Raw genomic sequence first — 24,927 nt, 5'->3', positions numbered from 1 at the left:
ATTTTAAGTGGCTCTCTGAGAGCATGTGTACAACCTCACAGGGAGGAAACAAACAGGTCTGTTTTATATTACTGTGATGAGGAGAAACAGGAGCACACACTAATAGAAATAACCCCAACAGATGACCAGGAGGAGGTCACAAAGGACATCTTGTGGAGGAAGTCGACCGACCGCGAGATCGGTGGAGAGGCTACTGCAGACAGTCATTGAGTGAACCGAGCAGTTGACAGAGAATGGCAGATTGGAAGAACTGGAGAAAATGATTTGTAGCTTAACAGGAAGAATGAGAAGATGGACATCAAAGAGAATTAATCATCTGAGTGTTAGCAGCTGGAGTGTCAGAGAGGCAGAACAAAGGGATGTGACGTAAAACCCAGAAATTGCACTGAGACGAGGGGAGAGATTTCAGTTTGAAACTTCTGAGCATGATTTCATTAAAACTTTTATTTTTCAAATAGTCATCATTTTAATGGAAAAAAATTGAACTTGTGTTTGCACACTGACTGAAAAGAAATCCAAACATCTGCCCATCACAGAGCAATTCAGAATTAGAGAAATTTAATGACCTCAGAGCAATCCAAAAAAGAATTTCAGATGAAAGTCGTCTCTAAGAGGCTTCGATGAATATTTTGCCTGATCAGAATTTCCTCTGATCTTTACAGGACGAGCTGGGTTTTGGAACTATCATCTGGCTCTTTTTTTTTTGTAAATTACGCTCGCCTGAAAATTCAATCAATCCTCTTTAAACAGCAGGCATGTCTCTCTGGGGCTTTTCACAGGCGAGGGGCAGGTATTCTTAGTCTGCCTGTGAGAACCTGTTAACATGACTCTGAGTGCTGTGGCATTAAAGTGAGCTCCAACACAGCCCTCCTACCTAGTTAAGAGTTGAAAACTGATGGTGAGGAGGAGGACTGCAGCAGCCCAGCTATCAGTCACACTGACGTGTTTGCTGTTTTGGCCCAGCAGGCTGCGATGTCTGTGATGGCTGTTTTGCAGCCCTTGGAGACAGCAGGCTGAATACCTTTCCTGGGAGCAAGTGATTATCAAGAGAATCCCCGGCGGGCGTGTGAATGAGAATGTCGGTCCTTCACGTGGAGACCCTCCGCAGCAAACGTGAGCCAAGGTATCAAAATTGGAGCCACATATAGGTAAAGGCCGACCTGCTGGAGGGATTGTTCCTCTGTGTTGGTACCAAGACTAAGATGGCAGAAAGGTTTAATGTTAATGCAACTGGCATGTGAAGAAATGCAGTAACACAATGAGCTTACATTAATCCATGTGTATGCAGGACTCATGCACTGGACCACACCAATCCTTAAACTTGGCCTTCATTTAGACTTAAACTGCACAACTGTTAAGTTTCATGACTTTGCTCTGCATGGATTCTCTTTGCTGCGATGGAGACTACACCCACACGAGGTGAACGCTGCCAGCTACACTACTGCGGTTGCAACCTCTCTTTCAACAAAACAAATAAGCAATGCAAGGAGACATTTCATTGTCAGCTCCCTAAATGCATCAGAGATCGATATAGTCACAGTGCAGCCCTCTTCCAGGCAGAGCACTCTGTACAAATGGATGTAAATCTAATGAAATCAGCTCACTTCCAAAGAGAAGGCGGGGCAGATAAAAGGCCTGCACGTAGCAGTTAGAGCGATGAAATAGACAGGCCAGGCTCGCTCTGGCAGGTCTCGGACACTGAGGTGAGTTGTGTGGTGGCAGACAGTGCATACAAAAACGAGAGAGAAGACAAATGTACTCCCTGAATAACAAATAATGCTGACGGCGGCAACACAGTCAGAGCTCCTTACCTGGTCAATATCAGTTATAGGAGAGAGGAGCGGTGTGTGTGAGAGGTCAAAAGACTGACATATTGAGCAGATGTTCACAGCTCCCTGATTAAAACATGGTGTCTAGATTAAACAGTCACTCAATAAACCAGTTTATGCATTGGAACTTAACTGTCAGTCGAAGCGGTAAGAAGGAAAGATGCATGATCAGTGGCTGAAAAAGTGCACATACTACCCAGAGCTTTCCCTTTCATTTCTTGTGCTGCTTGTAATGAGGAAGTTTTACTGTGTCAATTTGGATGTCTAAAATGGAAACAAGATTTCTTGCTTCTCTAAGTATCTTTGAAGTCTTTTCAAACTGACATGTTTGGGGATTTGCTTCTTCAAGCTATTATCCTAATTAGTTACTTTTTCCGGATTAATTGTTTCGTCTTTGAAAATGCCAGAAAACAATAAACAAGCCTAAAATCTCATTCTTAGCAAGCCATTTATTGACCCTAATTGAAAACTGATTTTTTTAAGCAAACATGCCAAAATGCTCCTACTTCTCAACTGTAAGTAGTTGCTCAGACATTTCCTCTGATCTAGCTGTATATGTATGATTTTAACTAAAGGGTAACTGAGTGGGGGAAAAAAGCTAATAAAAAAGTGTGAGTTGCATTTTCACTGAACATATTTTGTTTACTATTCTGAAAGGGAAAAAGGCAGCAAAGGCACTTTGTCTTAAAAAAAAAAAAATGATAATAATTCCAACACCTTAAAAAAAATGCAGATATTCTTATCTTCTAACAGATAAACCTACGTGCTTCAGCAGGTGGAGTGATATTTAGTGCTACAACAATTACTTTATCTTAGTAATTTCCTTTTTTTAAATCCAGAAAAACCATGATTCGTGGTTCAAGGTGCATTTCTTGTTAATATCATTGCAAACTGAATTTCTTTTTGGAATTTTTGAATGCCAAATTATCACTATTTTAAAAAGGCTTTATGAATGATATGGATCATGGAAATTACCTGTAGTTGAAACTCTTGTTTTTTTGTTTTTATAAAGGAGAACCGTCACAGTACCTTGGTCTCGGTGAGTTGTCTCTGCAAAAGCTGCAGGGCCTCAGTGTGTCCCCTCTCACTGTCCTGCAGGGTGGCCAGCTGCTCCTTCATCTCCCTCTGCAACACAGACAACAAAACACAGATCAGCGACTAGTAATTGGACTTCAATATGAAAGAACTGTTGAGCTTAACTCAATTGTGAAACGTATTTGAAAGATTTCCCTTTCCATTTAAACCAATCAGCTTCTGCTTGCTTCCGGTAAAGTCTCAAAAACACCATCAGTCACGTTGAACTAATGCTAATCATGTTAGCAGACCAGTATTTTTCCAACTCTGTGATACTGTATTTAAATTGTGTTATTTGCGTAAGAAATCGCTTTTGATTGGGTATGAGGCAGCAAAGATTTAAGCTGCAGCTTAAACAAACAATCCAGACGGAGAGTGAGATATAAAAGAAATAAACTGAAATCTCTGGAGACACTGGGCTCTGTCAGACAAAAACTGGGTCTCATCTCTAGTCAGACACATGCTGGCAGAACCTGCACTGCTCAGCCACCTCCAAGTCTCCCTAAGGCAATTGGCTCTGCGGGAAATGGCTGGGATGTCCATTGTCACGAACGGTGCAGAGTTTTTAAGCAGGTTTCACTTGCCAACAACACCGGTGTTTCAGGTTTTTGGATAAAGGCATTTTAGCTGATGCAATCCCTTAAGCACAGACATCAGTAGACAAATCACCTGCATCAAAAACAATGATCTGACCGATGAACTGAGATAAAAGCCGTCCAAAAACAAGCCCAGAAATGTCTCATGCAGACACATTTCCACAAAAATTGAATAAGCAATGATCCCCATGCAAGCAGGGAAAGGACTAACCTGTGTTGCTAGTGTGAGCAACAATATCTATATATTAAAAAAAGCAGACATTTTTCTTTAAAAGAATTAGGGCACAATGGACCTGGAAAAATCACACATTCTTTGCAGGATGTTAAAACAGGGATAAAACAACACCAGACACTAAACAAATCCAAAATAACAAGGAGGAATTATCTTGAGACGCTTAACACCTCTTAACATGAGAAGATGAAGAAGGGTCACAGTTTTGAAAAATTAATTGAATTACGATATTGGGCAAGCTGGACATATATTGGTAATAACACTGACCTTGTTGACTGAAAGAACATATTTGGTGCCATTCTGTTGCCAAAGACAGGCTTTAAAAATGTTCAGTTATTTTTTTTTTATAATATAATTGCTTTTAATTCCCTGGCAAATAAGGGTAAACAAACAACAAAAAACAACAAAAAAGAGCATGCATCTGCATTGGTTAACAGTTATTTAAGCAACAGCATTAGTATCTGCCCAGAACTGCACCATCAGTGCATCACTAGCACCAACTGCTTTGATTCAGGGGAAATTAAAACTAAACTGAATCAAAGGACACAACCAAAAGCCTCATTTATTTCAAGGCCCCCAAGTTAAGCTTTCCCGCTGCCTGGTGTATCTGCTTGAGTAACCTGTGTGCCCCCTTCTCTGTGATCCACTAAGTGTCACTTCCTTTGAACACCAACTGCAGCAAAAATCCAGCAAATGGAACTGTCAGCTTACAGAGGCTAATAAAACAACCGTCACTCCTCACTACCATCCAAGCCTGTCTGACAGGGAAAAAAATAAATAAAAAATTACTGATTCGAGTATTTTTTCCTACGACGGGACAGGAAAAATGAATAAGAATCCATTTAGCAGAAAATTTCTGACCTTTGTTATGAGTTGCAACTAAAAGAAGCAAATGTGGGCTGGGGAAATGAAGCATGTTTCTTACCAAGGACAGGAACAGAAAACAATGGATGGTGCAGAGGGGGAGTGTGACTCTCCATGTTAATGATCGGAGTGCGGCAGGCTCAGCAGGCTCTCTGCCTCATCGCTACGCGTTTGTCTGCAGCGGGTCAAAGGCCACTCCCACACATTGAGATAGACCGGCACTGACAGAATAAAATAAATAAATAAATAAATGCTCCACCACTTATCTGCTGCACGCTGACTGACCGGTCAGGGAAGGGCAGCTTTAACTGTTGCTGCTGTCACAGCGTTTAGATGGATGTACAAACAGGAAACTCCACATCTGTTGAATCCTTCTAAATAAATATACAAAAAAACAAAACAAAAAAACCCAAAAAAAACCCAAAACCCCACAACCTTGGTGAAAACATTTTAATTCAAGGCCTTGAATCAAATGTGCAATTACTTAATCCTTTTTGATCTTCCAAAAGCAGAAACTGTCCTTCAGATGAAGATTTTATGAGATGATATCAAATGGAAACCGGAAAGAGCTTGTACACGGGTACCTACAGAAAAAGATGGCCTGTGCAGGTGTGTGTGTGTGAGTATTTGTGTGTTCTCTGTGGAGGCGTCTCTTTCCTGTCCATCGAATCTGGCCAACACAAGTCTGACATGACATTTTCCCCAGGACGTCGAGCTGCAGGAAATGGGGGTCACAGCTTGGGGATTATAAATCTAAAACTCATTTCATCCTGCTGTCATTCCCTTCGTCCTCTTACTTTCCTGTCATATTAGCAGCTCCTGGGCAGATACATAGAAGTAAATCAAATAATATAGAATAGTCTATACCGCACAACAGTCTAAACTATTTGCACATTTTCCACAAAAAACAAAAAATCTAAACGAGCTTTAAAATTCCTCAAAATTTCCGTTCTGTAGCTCGGATTTACAGAGCATTATTGCTAGACTCGACAAAGAGGCGAACAAAACAACATGCAGTCGCGCAGTGTCGCAGCATGAATAATAAAAAGCTCACAGGATGAAGAACTTCCTCTCACACACAGACAAGAGGAGCTTCCAGTTATTTCATTCACACATAGTGACAAGGAAAAAAAAGAAATAATGAAAACTTGGAATTCATATTCTTCCTGGAAGATTCACAGAATGCAGAGCCAATATGCTTTTTGGGCTCTAATTACACTGGGATCCTTTTCATTTGTTTATTGCAAGGCAATGGGCACACACCCCAGCGCAGGCCTCGCTAACTGAAAGTGCTGCAAAGTGACTTTCAGGAGGGCGGTTTGGCATAACCTTCATCGAGCCCAGGGTGTAATTCTGTCAGGTAGCAGACAGTGTGGGTAAATAGGACGTCAGCCAATAACAGAGCGGTGAACAAACTGCAGTCATCACAGTCTGTCCGTGAGCTTTATGGGCCTGTGGCGATTTAGCTTTTAGAACAGGACTGAAATATCTTGTTCCTATACTCAATATATTAAAAGACCCAAAAGAAACAAAAAACATACTGTGTGATCAAAACTATCAGTCTGGATATTAAAAAAAAAAAAAAAAAAAAAAGGAAGTCGTGCCTAAAATGTTTGGGCAGTAAGGCACGCTGATCAGCCATTAAAAAGCACAAACAGGGTCCCTTGCTGGGGAACCTTGGGGTCCTGATACTTACTGCAGATGTAAATCTGAAACTAAACACAGCAGCACACCAGCACATGGGGGTAACAGCCTCCCCGAGCAGGAAGCACCACACCACCTGGGTTACTTAATCGTGGTCACTGTTAGGAAGCTGGTGTTAATGTTGTGGCTCATTGATATATGTGTGTCATCTAGAATATACAAGTCATTAAGGAATTTCAACTGGTAATGACCCATCTTTGAGACTCAAGAAGATGATTAACTAAATATATAAAAGTTTAGTATATTACTATATGACTTGTGTCTGTATGGTACTGGTGATGTAGGGTGACAAGACCAAAGCTGTCCAGCCACCTTTTTATTCTGTATAGATCTTGGTTTGATGGGAAAAAGCTACGTGGAACTGATCTGCAAGTTGTTCTGACGCTGACTCGCCCGTGCGCAGTCCTGGCTGTGCAATGTGAGGGCCCTTTACAGCGCTTGATGCCAAACTGAGGGCAGTCTGAAGACACTGACACAGGCTGCAGTGAAGGAGCTAACAGCAGAGCTCCACAAGCAAACTGCAACGGCTGATGTCACCGCTGCAGAAATACCTGCTATGATATGTACTGTGTGTTCTGGGGTGGAAAACTTTAAAAAAATATATTTTGACATCTCTGATGCAGTTTTCTTCTCTAAAAGTGCCAGCCTGTGCAATTTAAAAATGCAAACCCATGACCTCTGGGAATGCGACACATTGTGTATGCTTAAATGTTTCCTTATCCATTATGCAGGTCATCATTTCCTTGGATAAAAACTATAATGGTGCATTTACTGGAACTGTGTTCAAAGTCATGCTGAAACTGTTTGCCAAGGGATCTCAAATGTTTCACCTGCCCAGTGTGACAGCAGTCTGCAGCCTCCTCTGGCACAGATAGTAACCAAAAACAAAAACTTGTAAACTGATACAGAGAGCAGGACAACTAAAACGCTGTCTCAGGCTGCAAACTCTGACGTACTTCTTCCAAGACATCAAACTGAGCTCAAGCTGTGCCTTACATTCCAGTGCCTTGTTTCCTCTAGCATCAGCAGCGCCTACAGCCTCTCTGGGGGGGACGAGTACGTCCCTGCAGCCTGAGATCAGCCAGCAGAGCAGGCCGAGGCCAGCTGAGCTGACTGAGCAAGCCTGGCTCTGGAGGACAGACACACTATTCACTTGCAGCATCTGCTCTAGTGAGACAGAGGCACCCTGAGATGAGAACGGCCTGCACAGTACATGTGCAACTCTCTCATAGGACTAAACATAAACATGTTTACAGCAAGTAAATTCATTGCCTTAATTAGATAAATATAGCATTACAATTTTAGAAGTTAACTATAGAAACATCCGCATGATGGGAGCTGTTCTCGTCTGCGGTGACCCTGGGTTTGTCAAGAATGACCCCACCACCACCATTTTTTTTCCTACCGGCAACATATAGTAAAAGCAATGAACTCTGGGAAAGCACTGATGCTGGCGGCTTCCGCCAGTCCTCTGAATATAGGGCACGTCATGTAAATGATGAATGCTCAGAGGCTGCTGTTCCACTTCCTCGAGCGAGGAAGGGCACAGAGCATGCAAATGTATTAGTCTAAACACGAAATGCTAAGAAAGAAAGAAAAAAAAAAAACTATTCTGCCAGTCAGTTCTAACAGATTAATCCTTCAAATGAAAAAGATTAATGACGTCTGAAGTGTTGACAAAGGTCTACAAAGGAGGTGCATGGCTTTATCGGGGCTGTAAAGTAGGTCGATGTCTCAGGGTTTTAAGAGAGGCAAACAGATCTCAGAGTCATCAGTGTTATGCCTGATAATGTACACATTGCAGGACAAGCCATTAAAGAGGAACAGGGGGATTCTCTTGGCCTTAAAGTGGAAATCGGAGAGGTGTTGACCGATAAGAGAGAGCCTGCTGCTTGTATAAAGTCACTCAGCAGCTCAGAGCTCCTCGCTGCTTCACCTTCAGCCCTGAGGCTTTTAAAGCGTGTCCTCTCCTGAGTGCCAAACAGGAGTTCAAGACATACACCTTTTTTTTTTCTTCTTTTTCTTTTTTAATACAACTGGAGTTGGAAATGTATTTGACAGACAGCCAAGTTTAAAGACTTATAAGCCTAATGTGAGACTTCAGAATAATTTCCAGTGCAGCAACCAGTTAGTCTCTCTCTGAAGCACTATCAATCAATGCTGTCAAGAGCAAGATGCTAATCTTTGAGAGAGCTATACATCATCTCCGCAGGCAGCGGATAAAAAAAACAACAACAAAAAAAATGAAATAAAGTCCAAAACAAACTCCTAGCTTCTCACATGAGCCTTCTAAAATTATTTCCAAAGAAGGGGATCATTTTTAATGCCGATTTATTTTGCAGTGTTGTTTGGAAGCTGGATCTAGTAGTGAAGAGATCTTTACACTTTTGAAAGTACAAGCTGCTACAACAGCTGACTAGCATTTGTGCTAATGTAAATAACGTTTTACAACTAACTTCTCCAATTATCTTGTTTATTTTTAAGTAACAGGATTTTCATTTACTGCCACCTTTTTTTTTTCCTTCTTTTTTTTTTTTTAAACCACACATCATAAAACCACTGATTGGAGTGCCAAGGCCATACTGCACTGGACCCCTAGAGCTCTTCCCTGACAACATAGCTTCAAGGACTACGCCACATAAATTGCTATATGATGAAAAAGTGGTGATTTGAAACGAGCTAGCTGAAGTGATTACAACATCTCACTAGGATGTCTCCCACGTGTGACCTAAGCGGGGTGTTCTGGATGCCCTGGGGCAGACCCAGGACATGTTGAAAATAGATCCCTTGATTGGCTTGGGAATGCCTTGGTGTCTGCCTGGAAGAGCTGGAGGAGGTGGCCGGGGAGAGGGAGGTCTGGTCAATTTAGACCACAAAATTATTAGCAATGTTTTCACTGAGCTTAGATCAAAGGATCAATAAGGTTGAATATGTGTTGATCTACAACCATGACACAATCACGTCTACGACAAGCTAACCAGTAACCCTTATGACTTACTGGTTAACCCGTCTAGGATGCAGCCCAATTTTTGCTGCCCACACATCAAGTGGGCCTGTCATGACCTACTCTAAATACAGCTAAAAGACGCATGTCATTACAATTGTACAGCAGTTTTGTTTTTTTCTTTTTCTTAAATACAATCTACTCAGGGAGTGATTCTTGATAAACCTACTCATCTCATATTTTGACTTGAACTACAACTTGTGCAGGTTTATCAACACTGCACTGACTTTCTGCATTCCCTTCTAACACCATCATCTCTCTTCTGCCGCAGAACGACTTCACCCTTTGGTTACACTTCGTAAACAAACCCTGAAAATAACCCTTGGATCTGCACGACTGCCAGCAGATTTCCACCACAACCGCATACAGGCTTGTGTCATCTTTTAGAAAAAGCTTCTTAGGATTAGTCAGACCTCTAACAGTCCGCATGTTGTTAATATAAAACCCATGTAGTATGTGTCAGTCGCACAAATCACCTTGTGAAAAAACATGATGTGGTTATATGCCAGCCAGTGCCACACGGCAGGGATAACAAACAGATTTGTTTGCCTCTAGTTCATCTTTACGGCATGACTGCAGCTGGAAGCTATTCTGCTGTAGCTGGTGCATATGCACTACGCAGGCTACAGCTCATAAACAGCTCTATCTGACCAAATAAAGTATGCGCCTGCTTCTCTTTCAGCCAGTTCCTTGACATCAAATAAATATTTGGGATACACACCTCTTTTGTCAAGTCACACAGTAAAGCAACACACTGGTTTTGGGTTAGAGAGGCAGTACTGTTGTTTAAATTATAAGTATAGCCTCAAGTGGGTTTTGTATGGTTTTAAATCTCCTGATAACATATGCCTGAATCATCATTTTAAAAAACTAATTTCAGGAGACTGCTCATGCACAGAGTGGGATTAAAAAAAGCTGTTTACAGTTAATGCATGCCACGTTGGGCAGTAATGACCAGTTTCAACCCACACAGGTCTTCAGACAAAACGCTATCAGCAGGAATATAAGCAGGATGAGAAAGAACACGCTTACCTCTGGAAAGAAATGGAGGCCACACAAAGTATGCTGTTCAAACTGTTAACAAGAAAGACTAACAACAACATTTAAAAATTAGTACACTTATGGCTCAGTCAGGTGGTTGCCTGGCGAACACATTTAATTTCTTCGCATTCTGCAACTGTTGCAAGTAGTTGTAGCAACCAAATAGTTGCACAGAGGTTGAGAATACGACACCCTCAACTTCTGAGCGACTACTTTTGAAATGATTGCACATGTAGTCTATATGAATTTATGCTTATGTAGACAGCAACTGATTTGCGATTGCTGCTCATTTGTCACTGATAATTGGAACATTATTGCAAAGAGATTGTGTGTAATTTCCAACAAAGCCTGTTCAACTGCAAAGCAAAAGCTGACAGTTGCAGACTTGGTCCCCATCTTTGAAGCAAGCATTTAAAATGCTATAAGATTAGAATAATTAGAACAGAATAATTCTGAGAGCTCGGGTGCTTCTACAAAAAAATGCACCCTTCCAGAGGTTCAAACTGCTGTGTTTTAGCGTCTAAAGTTTTACTGAAGTGTTACTGTAAATAAGCCAAAAGAAAAAAAAAAAAAAAAAAAAAAGGAAAGGATACTTCTCCACTTAGTTTACTGTGGGCACACACTAAGATTACAATGAATTAAGCAATATTTCCAAACACTACTACCTCTAATGCTTTTTTGGATGAGCTTTTGATTGTAAAAATTGTGGATTTCAAAGGGGAACTTTTGTAATAGATGATACTGCAGATTAGAAGTATGTTCTTCTTTGATTTTTTTCTGATTAAATTTGTAACACTTTTCACACTTTTAAACTGTCTCACAGCATGTGCCTTTATGAAGACTGCTCACTTGTGTTTACAGCTGGCATTATTATAAGGTCAAGGTCAGATTTATTTATATAGCACATTTCCAACAGCCGATGCTGCACAAAGTGCTTAACAATAACAATAAAATTAAAAACTACAGTGTAATACAATAATAACAATAGAAACAATAAAATAGAAGAATTGAAACAATACTAACTAATTCAGATAAATCCAAAATGCTTGGGTCATAATGTGTTAAAAGCCAGAGCGTAAGACACTATGGATAAAAGCGTGGGCTAAATGGTTAAATTGTAAACAGCTGCTACGGGAGGAAGTGCCTGCTAACGGTGCAGACTAAGAGCGAGTACAGGGAATAGGGTGAGTGGGTACAATAGAACTGGCTTCTCCCCACTAATTAGCTTGAACCTTGTAATGCATTATAATAAATGAACAAAGTCTAAGAATTCGTGGCCACAGAAACCTGAACTGGCCATGTATCACTTTAGCAATGAGGGTGTTTAAGTTTCTAAGTGAGGTATCAATTATTAAAGAGGCCAATTTCCGTTTCAATTGTGAGGTGAAGTTGCACATTAATTCTTTGTGCTATTGCTGGCCGTTGGCCGAACTGTCCAGCCAACACCATTTTGTGAACGGTTCCTACACCTACACCAAACTTTTGAAGACACCTGGAGTGTTAATTAAGACATTCTGAGTTGACTTACCTAGATAGAGTGCAATCTTTCCAAATCTGTAGACTGACTGATTCACACAACTACACAACAACATGACAGTAATTTGTCGCTTATGACTTTTACTTTACTATTCAGGTAAATTTGTTATCGTTATCTACTTGTAAAGTGTTAACCGATTGATCTACAGGGTGGGCCATTTATATGGATACACCGTAATAAAAATGGGAATGGTTGGTGATATTAAAGTCCTGTTTGTGGCACATTAGTATATGTGAGGGGGCAAACTTCTCAAGATGGGTGGTGACCATGGTGGCCATTTAGAAGTCGGCCATCTTGGATACAACTTTTGTTTTTTTCCAATAGGAAGAGGGCCATGTGACACATCAAACTTATTGGTAATGTCACAATAAAAACAATGGTGTGCTTGGTTTCAACGTAACTTTATTCTTTCATGAGTTCTTTACAAGTTTCTCTTTTTTTTCACAGCCATTGACATGTTGAAGAGGTTAACATGTGAGGAGCGGATCGAAATTCTGTTGATATCTGGTGAACGCAGTAACCGGGTCATTGCAGCAGATTTCAATGCCAGACACCCTACGAGACCACCCATCTCCCATGCTACAGTCAGCAAACTGCTTGCTAAGTGTCATGAAACTGGTTCAGTGTTGGATTTGCCAAAATGTGGATGCAAGAAAACTGTCACTAATGAAGAAACATCAGTGGCTGTCCTAGCTTCATTCAGCAACAGCTCACAGCGTAGCACTCGCTGCATGTCATTGGAGAGTGGCATTAGTCGAACATCCTTTCGGCGGATATTAGCTACTCACAAATGGCACCCTTACAAACTCCAGCTACTGCAGCATCTCAACAAGGATGACCAAGATCGGCGCACAGAATTTGCAGAATGGGCAAAACAAAAATTGGAACAGGACCCGCAGTTCACACAGAAGATTTTGTTCAGTGATGAGGCAAACTTTTATGTGAATGGTGACGTTAACAAACAAAACCACCACTATTGGTCTGACACTAACCCACATTGGATGGATCCCTTCAAGACTGTTGGAACAACAAAAGTGATGGTTTGGTGTGGTATATGGGGAACAACGATAGTGGGTCCATTCTTCATCAATGGAAACCTCAAGGCCACTGGATATTTGAAATTGCTACATGATGATGTGTTTCAATCTTTATGCACTGAAGCTGGCACGTTCTCTGAGTTTTTCCAGCAAGATGGTGCACCACCACATTATGGGTGCCAGGTCCGAGCATTCCTAGATAAACAGTTTCCTGGAAAGTGGATTGGTCGTCGTGGGCCAGTTGAATGGCCCCCAAGGTCTCCCGATCTGACCCCCTTAGACTTTTATCTTTGGGGTCATCTGAAGGCAATTGTCTATGGGGTGAAGATACGAGATGTGCAGCACCTGAAACTACGGATACGGGATGCCTGTGCTGGCATTTCTCCTGCAGTGTTGCTATCAGTGTGTGAAGAGTGGGAGAAGAGGGTTGCATTGACAATCCAACATAATGGGTAGAACATTGAACACATTTTTATAAGTGGTCAGAAACTTGTAAATAACTCATGAAAGAATAAAGTTACGTTGAAACCAAGCACACCATTGTTTTTCTTGTGACATTACCAATAAGTTTTGATGTGTCACATGGCCCTCTTCCTATTGAAAAAACAAAAGTCGTATCCAAGATGGCCGACTTCTAAATGGCCACCATGGTCACCACCCATCTTGAGGAGTTTGCCCCCTCACATATACTAATGTGCCACAAGCAGGAATTTAATATCACCAGCCATTCCCATTTTATTACGGCATATCCATATAAATGGCCCACCCTGTAGATCAATCGGTTACTTCAACCCATGACTTCCTACACTACTAAAGGCAAAACAAAAGGTGCCATCCCTCCGTTTTTGGTTGCACAATAAGTTCTTAATGACACAAGTTGGAAATCATATTTACAGTAAATGTGAGGGTAATAGGAAACCAATATAAATGCTGACTGTGTCATTATTCTGTTGCGGTTACATTTCATAATGATAATTAAAGCAAGACATTTGTTTTTGAATATTTGTCTCACAACTAAAACTTACACTAATGTTTAGCAACGAACTGTTGCTTCAGTTAACAACATTAACTAATCCCACAGTTAGCACGAGACTGGTCATGTGAAAGCTTTCCCAGCACTTGCCTTGCTGTCAGTCATGCCCTGCCCCTATGCACCTGGTCTGTAGTGAGAACCAAGGGTTTTTAGGTAAACACCAACACAGCTCGACTCTCTCGTTTAGACAAAGGAGGCATTTAAAAGGTGAACATCTACAAGTTCCTTCTCTCTTCTTCCCAGCAACTGGTAAGCTCAAGGGAGGAGTCTGAGTGCCTGAGAGCTGAAAATGAGGACTCCTATCAGCAGCAAGTCAAATTAAATCATCGGCAGCAAATCACGAACACGGGGAATTACAAGAGATTACTGCCCCCGTCCAGCCCTACCCAGACCCCAGAGAACAATGGCCTGTAATCTGTCTTAATTCCCAAGCTAATCAACTCAGGGCTCAGAGTCTCATGGCAGCAGTGACAGGGAACAGCAGTTCACATCCACCCAAATGCCAAACTGACAGACAAAACGAAATGCAGCAAAGCCACAGTATAACTCCTCAGATCGCTCACCACTCATGCATTTTTAACATCTACCAAAATCTGTAATTGTCTATGCCCAAAACCATTTTCTTCAATGTGTTTTAAAGCCTATTCCATTTCTAAGGGAGTTCATACAACACCCTCCACTGTCAGGGCTTTTATTTTTAATGTAATCTTCATTGCAGTGCTACTGGTGTGCAGGCTGCTCTCCCTGGTGATCTGCCTTGCGTTAAGGAGGCTGGGGGCTCAGCATTAAGCCTCACTTAAAGCTGCAAAACTTTAAGAACAGCGTTTCTCCTTTCATTCACCAAGATGACACATAAACCACATGTCTTTGGTCATCCTTCGTCTTACTCTCTGGCCTGTCAGGCCAGTTCCAGCACTCTCAAGCCCTCGTGATCTTCAGGTTTCACTAGCTGACAGGTAGACGTGCAACTACAGATGTCATGCATTCAGCTCCAATGAATCATCTGACTAGAGTTAACATGTGGGAGTTTGTGCATCTCTGATGAAACCCACTTCTACAGAACACATCTTCTCAGAAGAAGTGATTTGAGGCTATATAATTTACGATGTTGCTAAGCAAACATATGGACTCAGATGGCAGTTTTTCCCCAGCAGCTTTCTAAGTTTAGCACAGTTCTGCAACACAACACACCTTTACGAGAGTGATGTTTGTTACCATAGCATTACTGTGACTTTATAGTCATACTGAAGGCTATGCAACACTGATATCTGTTTTTTTTTATATACAGTATTAGTACCACCCTTTTGTCCCCACTGTCCTTTACGTTGCTTTAGTTCATTTAGGTTTGAGGGTATTCATTATGCACAGTTCTCTTAGAGAGGGTCTGTTGGGATGTCCACTGTGAGGAAGATTAGAAACTCTCTTGAATGCTTTCCACTTATGAATAATGTCTCACTGTAGAGTGATGCACTTGGCAACCTTTCCTGGACTGATGGGCATCAACAATTACTTATCTAAGATCACTGCTGATGTCTTTTTCACTTTTCCAAGGTGCTTTTTCCACCTTGACACTTTGTTAGGAAACAGCCGAATGCTTCAGACCAGCAAACTGCAAAAACTTCTGCTTTTATAGGGGGAGCCCACACTTGTAGCATCTGGTCGCTACTTACCTTTTTAATTCCTGTGGAAGCATGAAAGGTATACTTTGTTTTTCACAGGACGGTGAAAACTCTTTGACATGACAGCAACTGCAAAATTACATAGAAACTGAATACATGACATCAGGATAGTGGCATGTCAGTTACAAGATCATGAAGGCTGATGAGACAAACTGTCATAAACAAGCCTTTGTTTTTATGTATGCAAGTCTAGTTTTCTTAGATTAATTTTCCCCATGTTTTGAAATGAAACATCACCTGTTTTTCCTTTAACAGAAAGCACTGGCAGTCATGTTTGCAAATACCCTTAAAACCTAACCAAAAACATTTCATCTAATAGATATCTTTATGGTTCAGGGGCTTCCTAAGATGTCCTCAGCTTTCTGCGACGAGGCAGGGTGTACTTGGTAATATGAAGTCATTTGAAAGGTTGTAACTGTAACAACGGTTGTTTAGGAGACACCTGTTAAGCCTGATGCATTTTAAATCATGTTAGCCTAAAAACACGGTTCAGAACAGTCTTTAACAGCTACATATTGCAGCTAGGCAAACAGCTTTTACCTGTATGCGTCCTGCCCTCTACTGAAAGGAGAAATGACTAGTAAACATATGGCAAGTCACAAAATCAACTCTTTGCAGAAGGCATGCATAAACATTTTAAAAGAACAACAGATGCAGAGACATCTGACTCACTTGGCGCAGGCCAAAGTAATGATCTAAACAATACAAAATGTTTTGTGTGATGGAGGCTGCACCAGCTCGCTTTCTTCCAATCAATGCAGATGTTTATCCGCTAATCTACCAACAGCTTGGGCTGAAGTAAACATGCTGCCTGGCTCTGTTCTGCCTCAAGCATCATCAGTGCTATCAGTAATGAGGACAGGATGAGCTACCACCTCTCCCAGTTCCCTAACAGAACATGACTGTTCTCTCTTTCCCTGTGGCTCCATTTCTGCACGAATGAAGCCCCTCTGCCACAATACCACGACCAACCGCTAAGATGGACAAACTAATTTGTCTGGGGTGGATGTTTGAAAAACAGAAGGGTGGAGAGCTGGGAACTGGTTTTCTCAGAAGAACCAGCTATGAGGTACTCAATAAAGCCCATATTTTAGAAATGAGAAGATTACCGAGAAACACAACTAAGTAAATGAAAAAAAAAATTCACAGAGAGACAGAAGGAAAGATGGAGCTGCTGGAGGAAAAGAGAGCAGACTGAGGCAAGCCACAGGGGAGATGGCAGCCGTGGGTGCCCTTGAAATTGCCTGACTCATTACTGCAGCAGCACGGCCATGCATGGTGATGGCAGGCTCAGAGAGAGAGCTCTCGGCCAGGCACTGACAGTCAGAGAGTGAAAGACAGCCCTGTTTTTAAACCACCAGAGGAACACTTCAAAGGCTGGCGTGCTCATTCTCCATTTTCAAACGCCACCCTGCACTAGAGCGAGGCAGACGGGAAAATGCTAATGGGTTTCTGTGATTAACCCCCGTGTTTGTGTCCTGATAAGCATATAATGCCTTGCTATAAGAATGGTGTTAATAGATAGCAGCACACAGGTACATCTGGACACCCTGAGTGACAGGTCTGTGTGGGTGACTCAAGACTACAGTAATCATTTAATTCTTCTGCAGCGTGGGCTTCAGTCAAACTGAGAATAGCATTACTGCACAGCTGCCTGCTGTATACTCCTCACACATATACTGTACAGCATCTATAGTGTCTGGGAAAAACAAAACAAAACTTAAAGTTCCAAATGTATGGTTAAGCAGTGGTTGCAATCTATTTTCCTCTTTATCTGGTCCAATACAACTAGAATGTAGAGTGATAACGCATCCCTCGAGCAAGTAGACTGCAGGAAGAGTGTCAATCTCTGCGATGCTGTGGTTGCATACAACCCACTGACAATCTTCATCATCACAATTAAGGCAAAGTGGCTGCTGTGTCTTCCATTTTGTCCTCCACAGGAATTGACTTCCAACATTAAGGGCCACAGCAGTGTGGTAATAAGTATACAACTCTGTCCAGCACCAATCAGGGTGCAGTAATCCAGCCAACCTCTTTTTAAAATCGCTCCAGCACTCCATTAGCATGACTGATGTATGACTGAATTATTTCACACAAAATAAAGCTCTTGCTCAACCTGGTTAAGGAATGAAGCTCTGTGGATAATGATATGCGGCCTTTTGGATAAACCCTTATTTGATGAATTAACCATAAAACCGACAGGGGGAAATTTTATATACATGCCATAATGGGTTGTCTGGAGTGTATTTAAATGTGGATATTTATGAGACCATCTACGGCTCTGTTTAATGTTTTAGATTACAAGACGTTTGGAAGAATGTTATATTAAGAGTGCTTTTTGCTCTTGTACATTTTAAATGGGTGTCCCAAATCATCCAATATGACTGCTGGAATAAAATCCTACCTAATCAGAAAGCATTAGTTCCCTGTCAAATCTCTGCTCCCTGAAGCAAATGGCAGAGCTGCAGACAAATCCTCCCAGATCCTACCTTAATGTCCTTTATGTTGAGGGGAAAAAAAAGTGTACGAGCAAGCACTTATGTGCTGAGTAAATGCCTGCCAGATGTGTACACATCACCATGCAAAAGTCAGGTGTCATATGTGTTTGTGCATTACAGATTTGGCCACAGCAGCATTTACCGGTTAAAGGATGCAAATCAGCAGGAGGCAAAGCTCTCAACGTGGCGTCAAGACTCAGGGCCTGAGGTCAGCAGAGTGACATGCCAGGCTAAGGAGATTACATTCTGCTACAGACTAACGAAAGGCTGCTCTTGTGAGTAGACACTGACCAACCAAAAACATCAGAGTTAAAGCAGTAGTGGCATGACATAACAGAAGGGTGTTCCATCTAAACCTAGCTTGAGAATAAGAAACAAAAAGGTATCTCATGTGGAAATGTGTTGAGAAGAGCCTAAATAAAAATATAAGCCATGACTGACTTGACTTTACATAGTAAAATGAGCTATTTAAGGGTCAACTGCTCAGAAATTAGGCATTAGTTATTCTGCAAGTTTCTCCAAAATGAAAAGCTTTTTCCAAAGAAGGTCTTCTGGCAGACACACAAGAGTTAAAAAAAAATGTTTGTGCTGAATGTCTTTGTATTTCGTCGTGAAGGTCTATTCTATGATCTGGTCTCAGTCTGGGTATGCTTCCTTCAAATGTAAAAAACTTGATTTCTTCCATCCTTAGAATGCCGATTGTGTAACACACAAATCATCAGCCTTCTGCTTTCTGGAAAGCTGTGATAAAGATGAAAAAAATATATATATTACTGAGGAAAAAGAGGCGGCATCTACTTGCGGGGTGATGAAGATGTTGACTTAACCTAAATTCAACCACTGCTGGGAAACTGGACAGTAATGCTGAACTATTACGACTGACAGTAAGTTTGACTTTCATTTTCCCCCAAGAACAAAATCATAACCAAACTAGGGAAACTCTCCTTGCACTCTCTCCAGAAGATTTCTGTAAGAATTCAAAACTACTTCGGCAAAGACCTTGCTAGCCTCTCCAACATTTCAACATAATGAGGCAAAGCTTTGGCACTCGGCCTACCAAATCCTTTCCCCATATCTAAACAGTTCCCCACTCTACAAAAACTCTAACATTTATTTTAAATACACCATCATACTGGCAGGGCATGTGCCCCTTTGGTCATGACTGTCAAAACACTGGATGTGATCTCTGCTGCATTTTAACACATCCTCGCCATGTTGTTTTGGCATTTAGTGAAACACTGCTGAGCCTCACGCTAAAAGTGACGTTTAAGCCTGCAGGCATAGCTCTCGCATTTGTTTCTGTTTGACACTCAGCTCCTATCTGCTCACTGCAAAACAAATAAATAACATGGAAAATGTGCAAGTTGTTCGTCTGATATAGATGAGGCATGATGTAACGAGCTCTACAAATACGAGTTTGCCAAGATCATCATGGGACATGCTTGTGTCTGATGGGGCCACTGTGTGCGCACACTCCGTTTCAGTATTGTGGATCTGGGAAGCCTCCAAGTCTCCTGCCAGAATACAAAATGCCAGATCGCCGCCATGAAAAGAACTCCAAGCAGAGGGACAAGCCGGTGTCCAAGAAAAGAGAAACATCTTGTGTTGGGCCTAATTACTTCTGCTCCAAGATTACACAGTTTTGACCTTTCTCAAGCTTACAGCACACAGCCTGATTGGAAACTGATGAGGACAGCATTAATACACACAGCACTGTTAATTATATTTAATGCAGAACAAGGGAGGGGAAATGTAGCTATTTACTATGCACAAACTGCCTAATTATGTTTCCTTGTAACCCTCAAACACCTAGATCATACAAATTGGTTTTAATCCAATTAAGTATTTTTTTCCCCAATTAAAGAAGTCTCCACAGATTTTACAAGCCAAAGTCTGTTTAAAGCTCTTGGGGAATAAGTGAAAAAGTTCCATGAAGACATTTGGAGAAGTAGCTGCACAAAGTCAAGTGATGACACTTGAGTCAGAGTCTGTTATTGTTGAAATCTGGAAATGTGAAGACAGAAAGAAGTGAACTTACCTGACAAGACTTCCTCATCTCTGCTGCTACAAGTACAACATATCCAACTGAACTGATGGTCAAGTGCAGTGCCAAATTATTGTAAATGGACAAATGAGTTGGGGTGTGTTATCTGAAAATCCGCTACTGTGGATTATGTACAACAGTAGATACAGAATGGTTGACATTTTAAGAATTATAAGAAGTGAAATGGGAAAGCATAAAGCCAATCACATCGTTTTATCCATCCATGGCAAAAGCTGAGGTTTATGAAGGCTTCAAGTGTGGTGGAAAACATATCTCCTGATGTAAGAATGTGAATGATAAACCAAGAAAATGGTAAATGCACAATGTGAAAGTGGAGAGCAATTCTTTAAGTGCACTAATGTTGATGAAACCATAAATTTGTAAATTGTAAACCATAAAACGCCACTCTCCCCATTCTTTATTCCCTTTATTCGTAAGGGGTTGTCTGACTGGTGGGATTTTCTCTGTATTATTGCATCATCTTTTACAGTACAAAATACCTAAAATGTAATATGTTTAATTAGCGTGGCAAAATTACCAAATGTACTTAGTTTTTGTTTTAAATCAGATTTGACTTCTGAATTTGCATGTTTTGGTGATCAATGCAATATAGATTATGCCCTGGTTTTACTTTCACTGAAAATAACTGCCTTACCTATATGGCTGCCAAGTGGCAAGACTGGCTACTAGAAAGACTTTGACCCAATGCAGCTTGGAGGTGTGGAGACATGCCTATGAGCCCTCTGCAACTGGGAGACAAGTGGTTGCTGGCTAAGTGAAACTGATCACAAGAAAATATGTGGTGCTGGTTGGGACAAACTTGTTTCCCTAGAATCCAGTGGTTGAAGTAGCAGCAGAGATGTGAATCACCACTTCCACTGAAAACTTTCAAAAGGAAGTCATCAAACATGTGATGCAGAATTGGGCATTTATTTGCTAGTTAAACTGACAGTCTCGATGTTCAGTCAACTATATGCATAGTTAGTAATATAGTCACAGCTAAATCTGTGGACAGAGTTGTGGGCAGGCAGACTGGAAACTAATAACATAAGGAAGTTTTGAATATTCAAGGTGGAAGTCAAAAATAAAAGACACATGGTGTTATTTGGGATTTCTTAATTCACTTGCAGTCTGCATATAACCCTTCTCACTCATTAACAGTACCACACCACAAAAGGAGAGTGTCTGAGGTCATGAATAGTCAAAGGCTGAGACCATCTCGCTGATAGACTTTCCCTGATGGGATTAATAGTTTTTCTGCTCCTGACTGAAATTCCAATTCTAAAAAGAAGAACAGTAAGCCCCAGCATAAAAAAATAAAGTATACAACAAAAGCGGCATCACGAAGTTAGAGCCAGACACTGAAACCGAAAACTCAGACTTCATTAGTGATATATCCAAAAGAGACTTGAGGTTTTGGTTTGAGATGCACTGAAAGACAGTGAAACCTCAAAACCCCCACCGAGTAACTATAAATCTCTTTTATCAGAAACATCACTGTGCTCACTATCAAGAAAACAAAGTGTTTTATGTTACATACAGCAGATATGAACATCTACACTGGCAACAGCAGGCATGAAAACGGAAAGGAACTCCATAACATTAGACTGGAATGTGTTGCTCTGTATACTGGAGCAGAGAAGGAAAAGGATTAGGAGCTTTGTTTCACAGTTATTGGATTTTGGCTCCGTGGGAATGGAAATACCCAAATGGTGAAGGGAACGCAAACACTGAACTATTCTCGTTAATGTGGAAAACATGACTCAGGGTAAACGCAAATGACACATTAAACACACGCTTTATTGAGAAGTTCATTTCTTCACAGTTACAGTCAATTAGTTCCTAATATTCTAGATTTAAATGAATCACTGAGGAAGGTTTTTTTCCCCCTCTCCTGTTTTCAAGCATCTGTTAGTTGCCGATGTCAAGATCTCTAAAATCAAATTTCCCCTTTAAATTGTAAATTATTTGGGGCTAAGCTGAAAGCAAAGAGATGACAAGAGATAGGGAGAAAGAGAAATGATGTTGATGTGCAACAAGGGCCCCCTGCCAGATCTGAAATGTGGATGTATATGTCTAACTAATCTAAAAGCTTTTTTCGTGGAATATTTCCAGGACTTTAATTAGTAATGTGAAAAGAAAAAAAAAGCCATGCGTTTCTGCGTAGAGAAGCACTTTACCTAAGCAGGAAAGGTCCCCAACTGATTCGAGATCACCCTGGCGATATGAACTTTATTTGCAAGTTTGTTTGTTTCTTTTAAAGGAGAAACTGCCAAACCAGAGGCATAACAATGAAGAAGCAGACAAAGACACTGACAACACAACACTAAACTTAATTAAATAAAAAGGTGTTACATAACTAACACCTACTTGTATTAAAAAAACAAAACAAACAACCCCCACCCCCCCCCCCAAAAAAAAACAGGAAGTCCAAAAAAGTAAAGAAGTTTAAAAAAAAAAAATCTAAATGAATCAGATTTGTCTTATTCTCTTAACTTCCTTGAACACACCTAAAGAGTGACTGCTTCTTTCAATTTCTTTGTGATTCATTCCAGGCAGCAGGAGCTGCATTCCTAACCATCATTTCAGTTCAGTTTGAACCAAGAAATGAAACTATTAACCTCTGATCATAACGGGACTTACAAACTGGAATCTCATTATGATTTCAGGTCAGTGGACTTGTGGGCATCAGGGAGAAGCAAATTAGATGTGCCTCATTCATCAGCACCTGCTGTACCTGAAACACTCAAAAGCAAAAAGCACCAAATCCCCAAACTGCTTCAGTGCAGCTTCTCTGGGCAGGAGTGGACTTAATGCTGAACTGTCTGGGCAGCTCCCACGGGTGAAAGAGTCTGAACGTGGAGCAGAGTGCTGATGGGTTTTAAGAAAATGTCAGCCTCGCTCTTGCTAATGAGCTGTCAGAGTGTGTGCGCTATGACTGACCTGTATTTCCTCGTAAGCCTCGTCGATAGTGGTTACTTGGTGCTGCTCATGTAGCGCCGGCTCGTCGCAGAAGAAACACACGAGGCTTTTGTCGGTGAGGCAGAAGAGCTTGACCTTCTCGTGGTCCTTGCAGGGGTAGGAGCTCCTCTGTGCGTTAAGGATGGCGTCCAGTGGGAAGGCTGAATAGCGCTCCACAATGTTGGACAGCTTGAGACTTGGCGAAAGTAGTGGATCGGCGAAGGTCCTCCGGCACTCGGGACAGTCCCGCGCTCCGTGAGGCTCCTGTCTGCTCCAGTGCTCGGTGATGCACTTTCTGCAGAAGTAGTGCTCGCAGCCGAAGCTGACGGGGTCCTGGTAGATGCTGAGGCAGATGGAACACAGAAGCTCGTCCTTCAGAGAGCAAGCCATTTGCAAAAACTGACACTGAAAGGCATCTAAGAGGGCAACGTCGTGGAGCAGAGTATACTTGGTTCAGTTTGTAAGGACGTGGTTCACTGCCATGTGGGAGTTGACTTCAGGAATCCTGAAATTATCGTCTCTGTTGGGGTGTAAAAACAATAAACAAAAAGACAATAAGGCACCTCAAACCTTTAATCAGCCAAACCCTAAATAAGTTATGTGAAGACATTCTTTTGGTTACACATTAACAAAATCAACTTCAACAACAACCCTTTAATATTTAATCTACAACACAAGAGCTTCTAGTAAGCTGTACTAGCTCTGTACAAACTGATTACACAGTCTAAATATGGGTTTTTAGATTAGACCTGTAATTAGTATTTAAAAAATGACAAAGAAATCACACTTTCCAGTTTCTCAGATTGGATATTTGCTCGTGATTTTAGTATTTTATTGCAGTGTACCAAGTATCCTTTTATCCAGCAGCATTTAGCACATCAATTAATTTGAAATCAACCGCACATTCATGGATAGTGAATACAATTATCCTGACTTTATTTTAAAGCACTTCAAAATCTCATGCCCTAATGAAGGCGGTGGACATAACTTTAAACAAATCCCTTTAATAATTTGGCAGTAGCGTGTACCACCTTTTTTAAAGCAGTCCCTTTTGTTCTCATAATATAATGCCTGCTCTTTGCTTTCACTTTGTGAGCTTCCTCTTTACCTGGGGAAACACCTGACGTACATTAGCGTTTCTACCAAACTAGTTCTGTACTTTGCTGCACCCATTTCCTCGCTCTTTGAAATGGATTTGCTCATTTCTAATGGATTTGCCTGTTGGTTTGGTTGACTGCAGCAGTCCACCAAACCAACAGACAAACACCTGCAGCAGTCAGTATTATCTCCGTTGCCTGTCCACCTCCTTCCCCGGTGTTAAGAAGCTGCCTTTTAAATACCCTCCCGTAAAGGGCTTCAAGATCCCGTGCTGCTCTTTTATTTAATTCGCACCATCTATCACAAACTATCGGACCAACATATGAGCTGTTGCTTAGGATAAATACACATTATATAACATATTTCATCCACCTTGCTCGCTGGCAGGGACTGTAAACATAAGCGACCAGGTCCACGACACCGCCAACCACAGCGGGAGGAGATAGGGGACACAAAAGAGGCATAACACTGATTTAATTAGCCGTATAATTAGAAAAGTGTATGTAGGAATCTATACGGGAGGTTGAGGCTTCCCAAAAAATGCCCATTATTAATAGAAGAAACGAATTAAAACAGCAAAAAGAGCCTAAACTCACCAGCCTTCGCTCAACGACATCAGCGGCTCCAACGCAAGTGTCTTTCAGGAAGGGAGCAACACACAGCGGCAACGGATGCAACCAACTGTACCGAAAA

At 41.3% G+C, this 24,927-nt stretch overlaps 1 protein-coding gene across 1 annotated transcript in view; it reads right to left on the bottom strand.

The window, feature by feature from the left end:
* The window catches only part of trim62.1 (tripartite motif containing 62, tandem duplicate 1), a 35,103-nt gene extending 10,176 nt beyond the window's left edge, over positions 1-24,927 (bottom strand). Inside the window, exons 1-3 of the mRNA XM_085456946.1 lie at positions 24,831-24,927; positions 23,119-23,656; positions 2,859-2,954 (exon numbers count right to left, since the gene is read on the bottom strand). Coding sequence (XP_085313072.1) covers positions 2,859-2,954; positions 23,119-23,526 — 504 coding nt within the window. The 5' untranslated portion in view covers positions 23,527-23,656; positions 24,831-24,927. The remainder of the gene's footprint in view (positions 1-2,858; positions 2,955-23,118; positions 23,657-24,830) is intronic.

This window comes from Copadichromis virginalis, linkage group LG5 (assembly GCF_057382275.1).
Source record: "Copadichromis virginalis isolate Kocher_CV1m ecotype Utaka linkage group LG5, C_Virginalis_male_GT1.1, whole genome shotgun sequence".
In the NCBI taxonomy this organism is placed as follows: domain Eukaryota; kingdom Metazoa; phylum Chordata; class Actinopteri; order Cichliformes; family Cichlidae; genus Copadichromis; species Copadichromis virginalis.
This window is presented reverse-complemented; position numbering and strand designations above follow the sequence as displayed.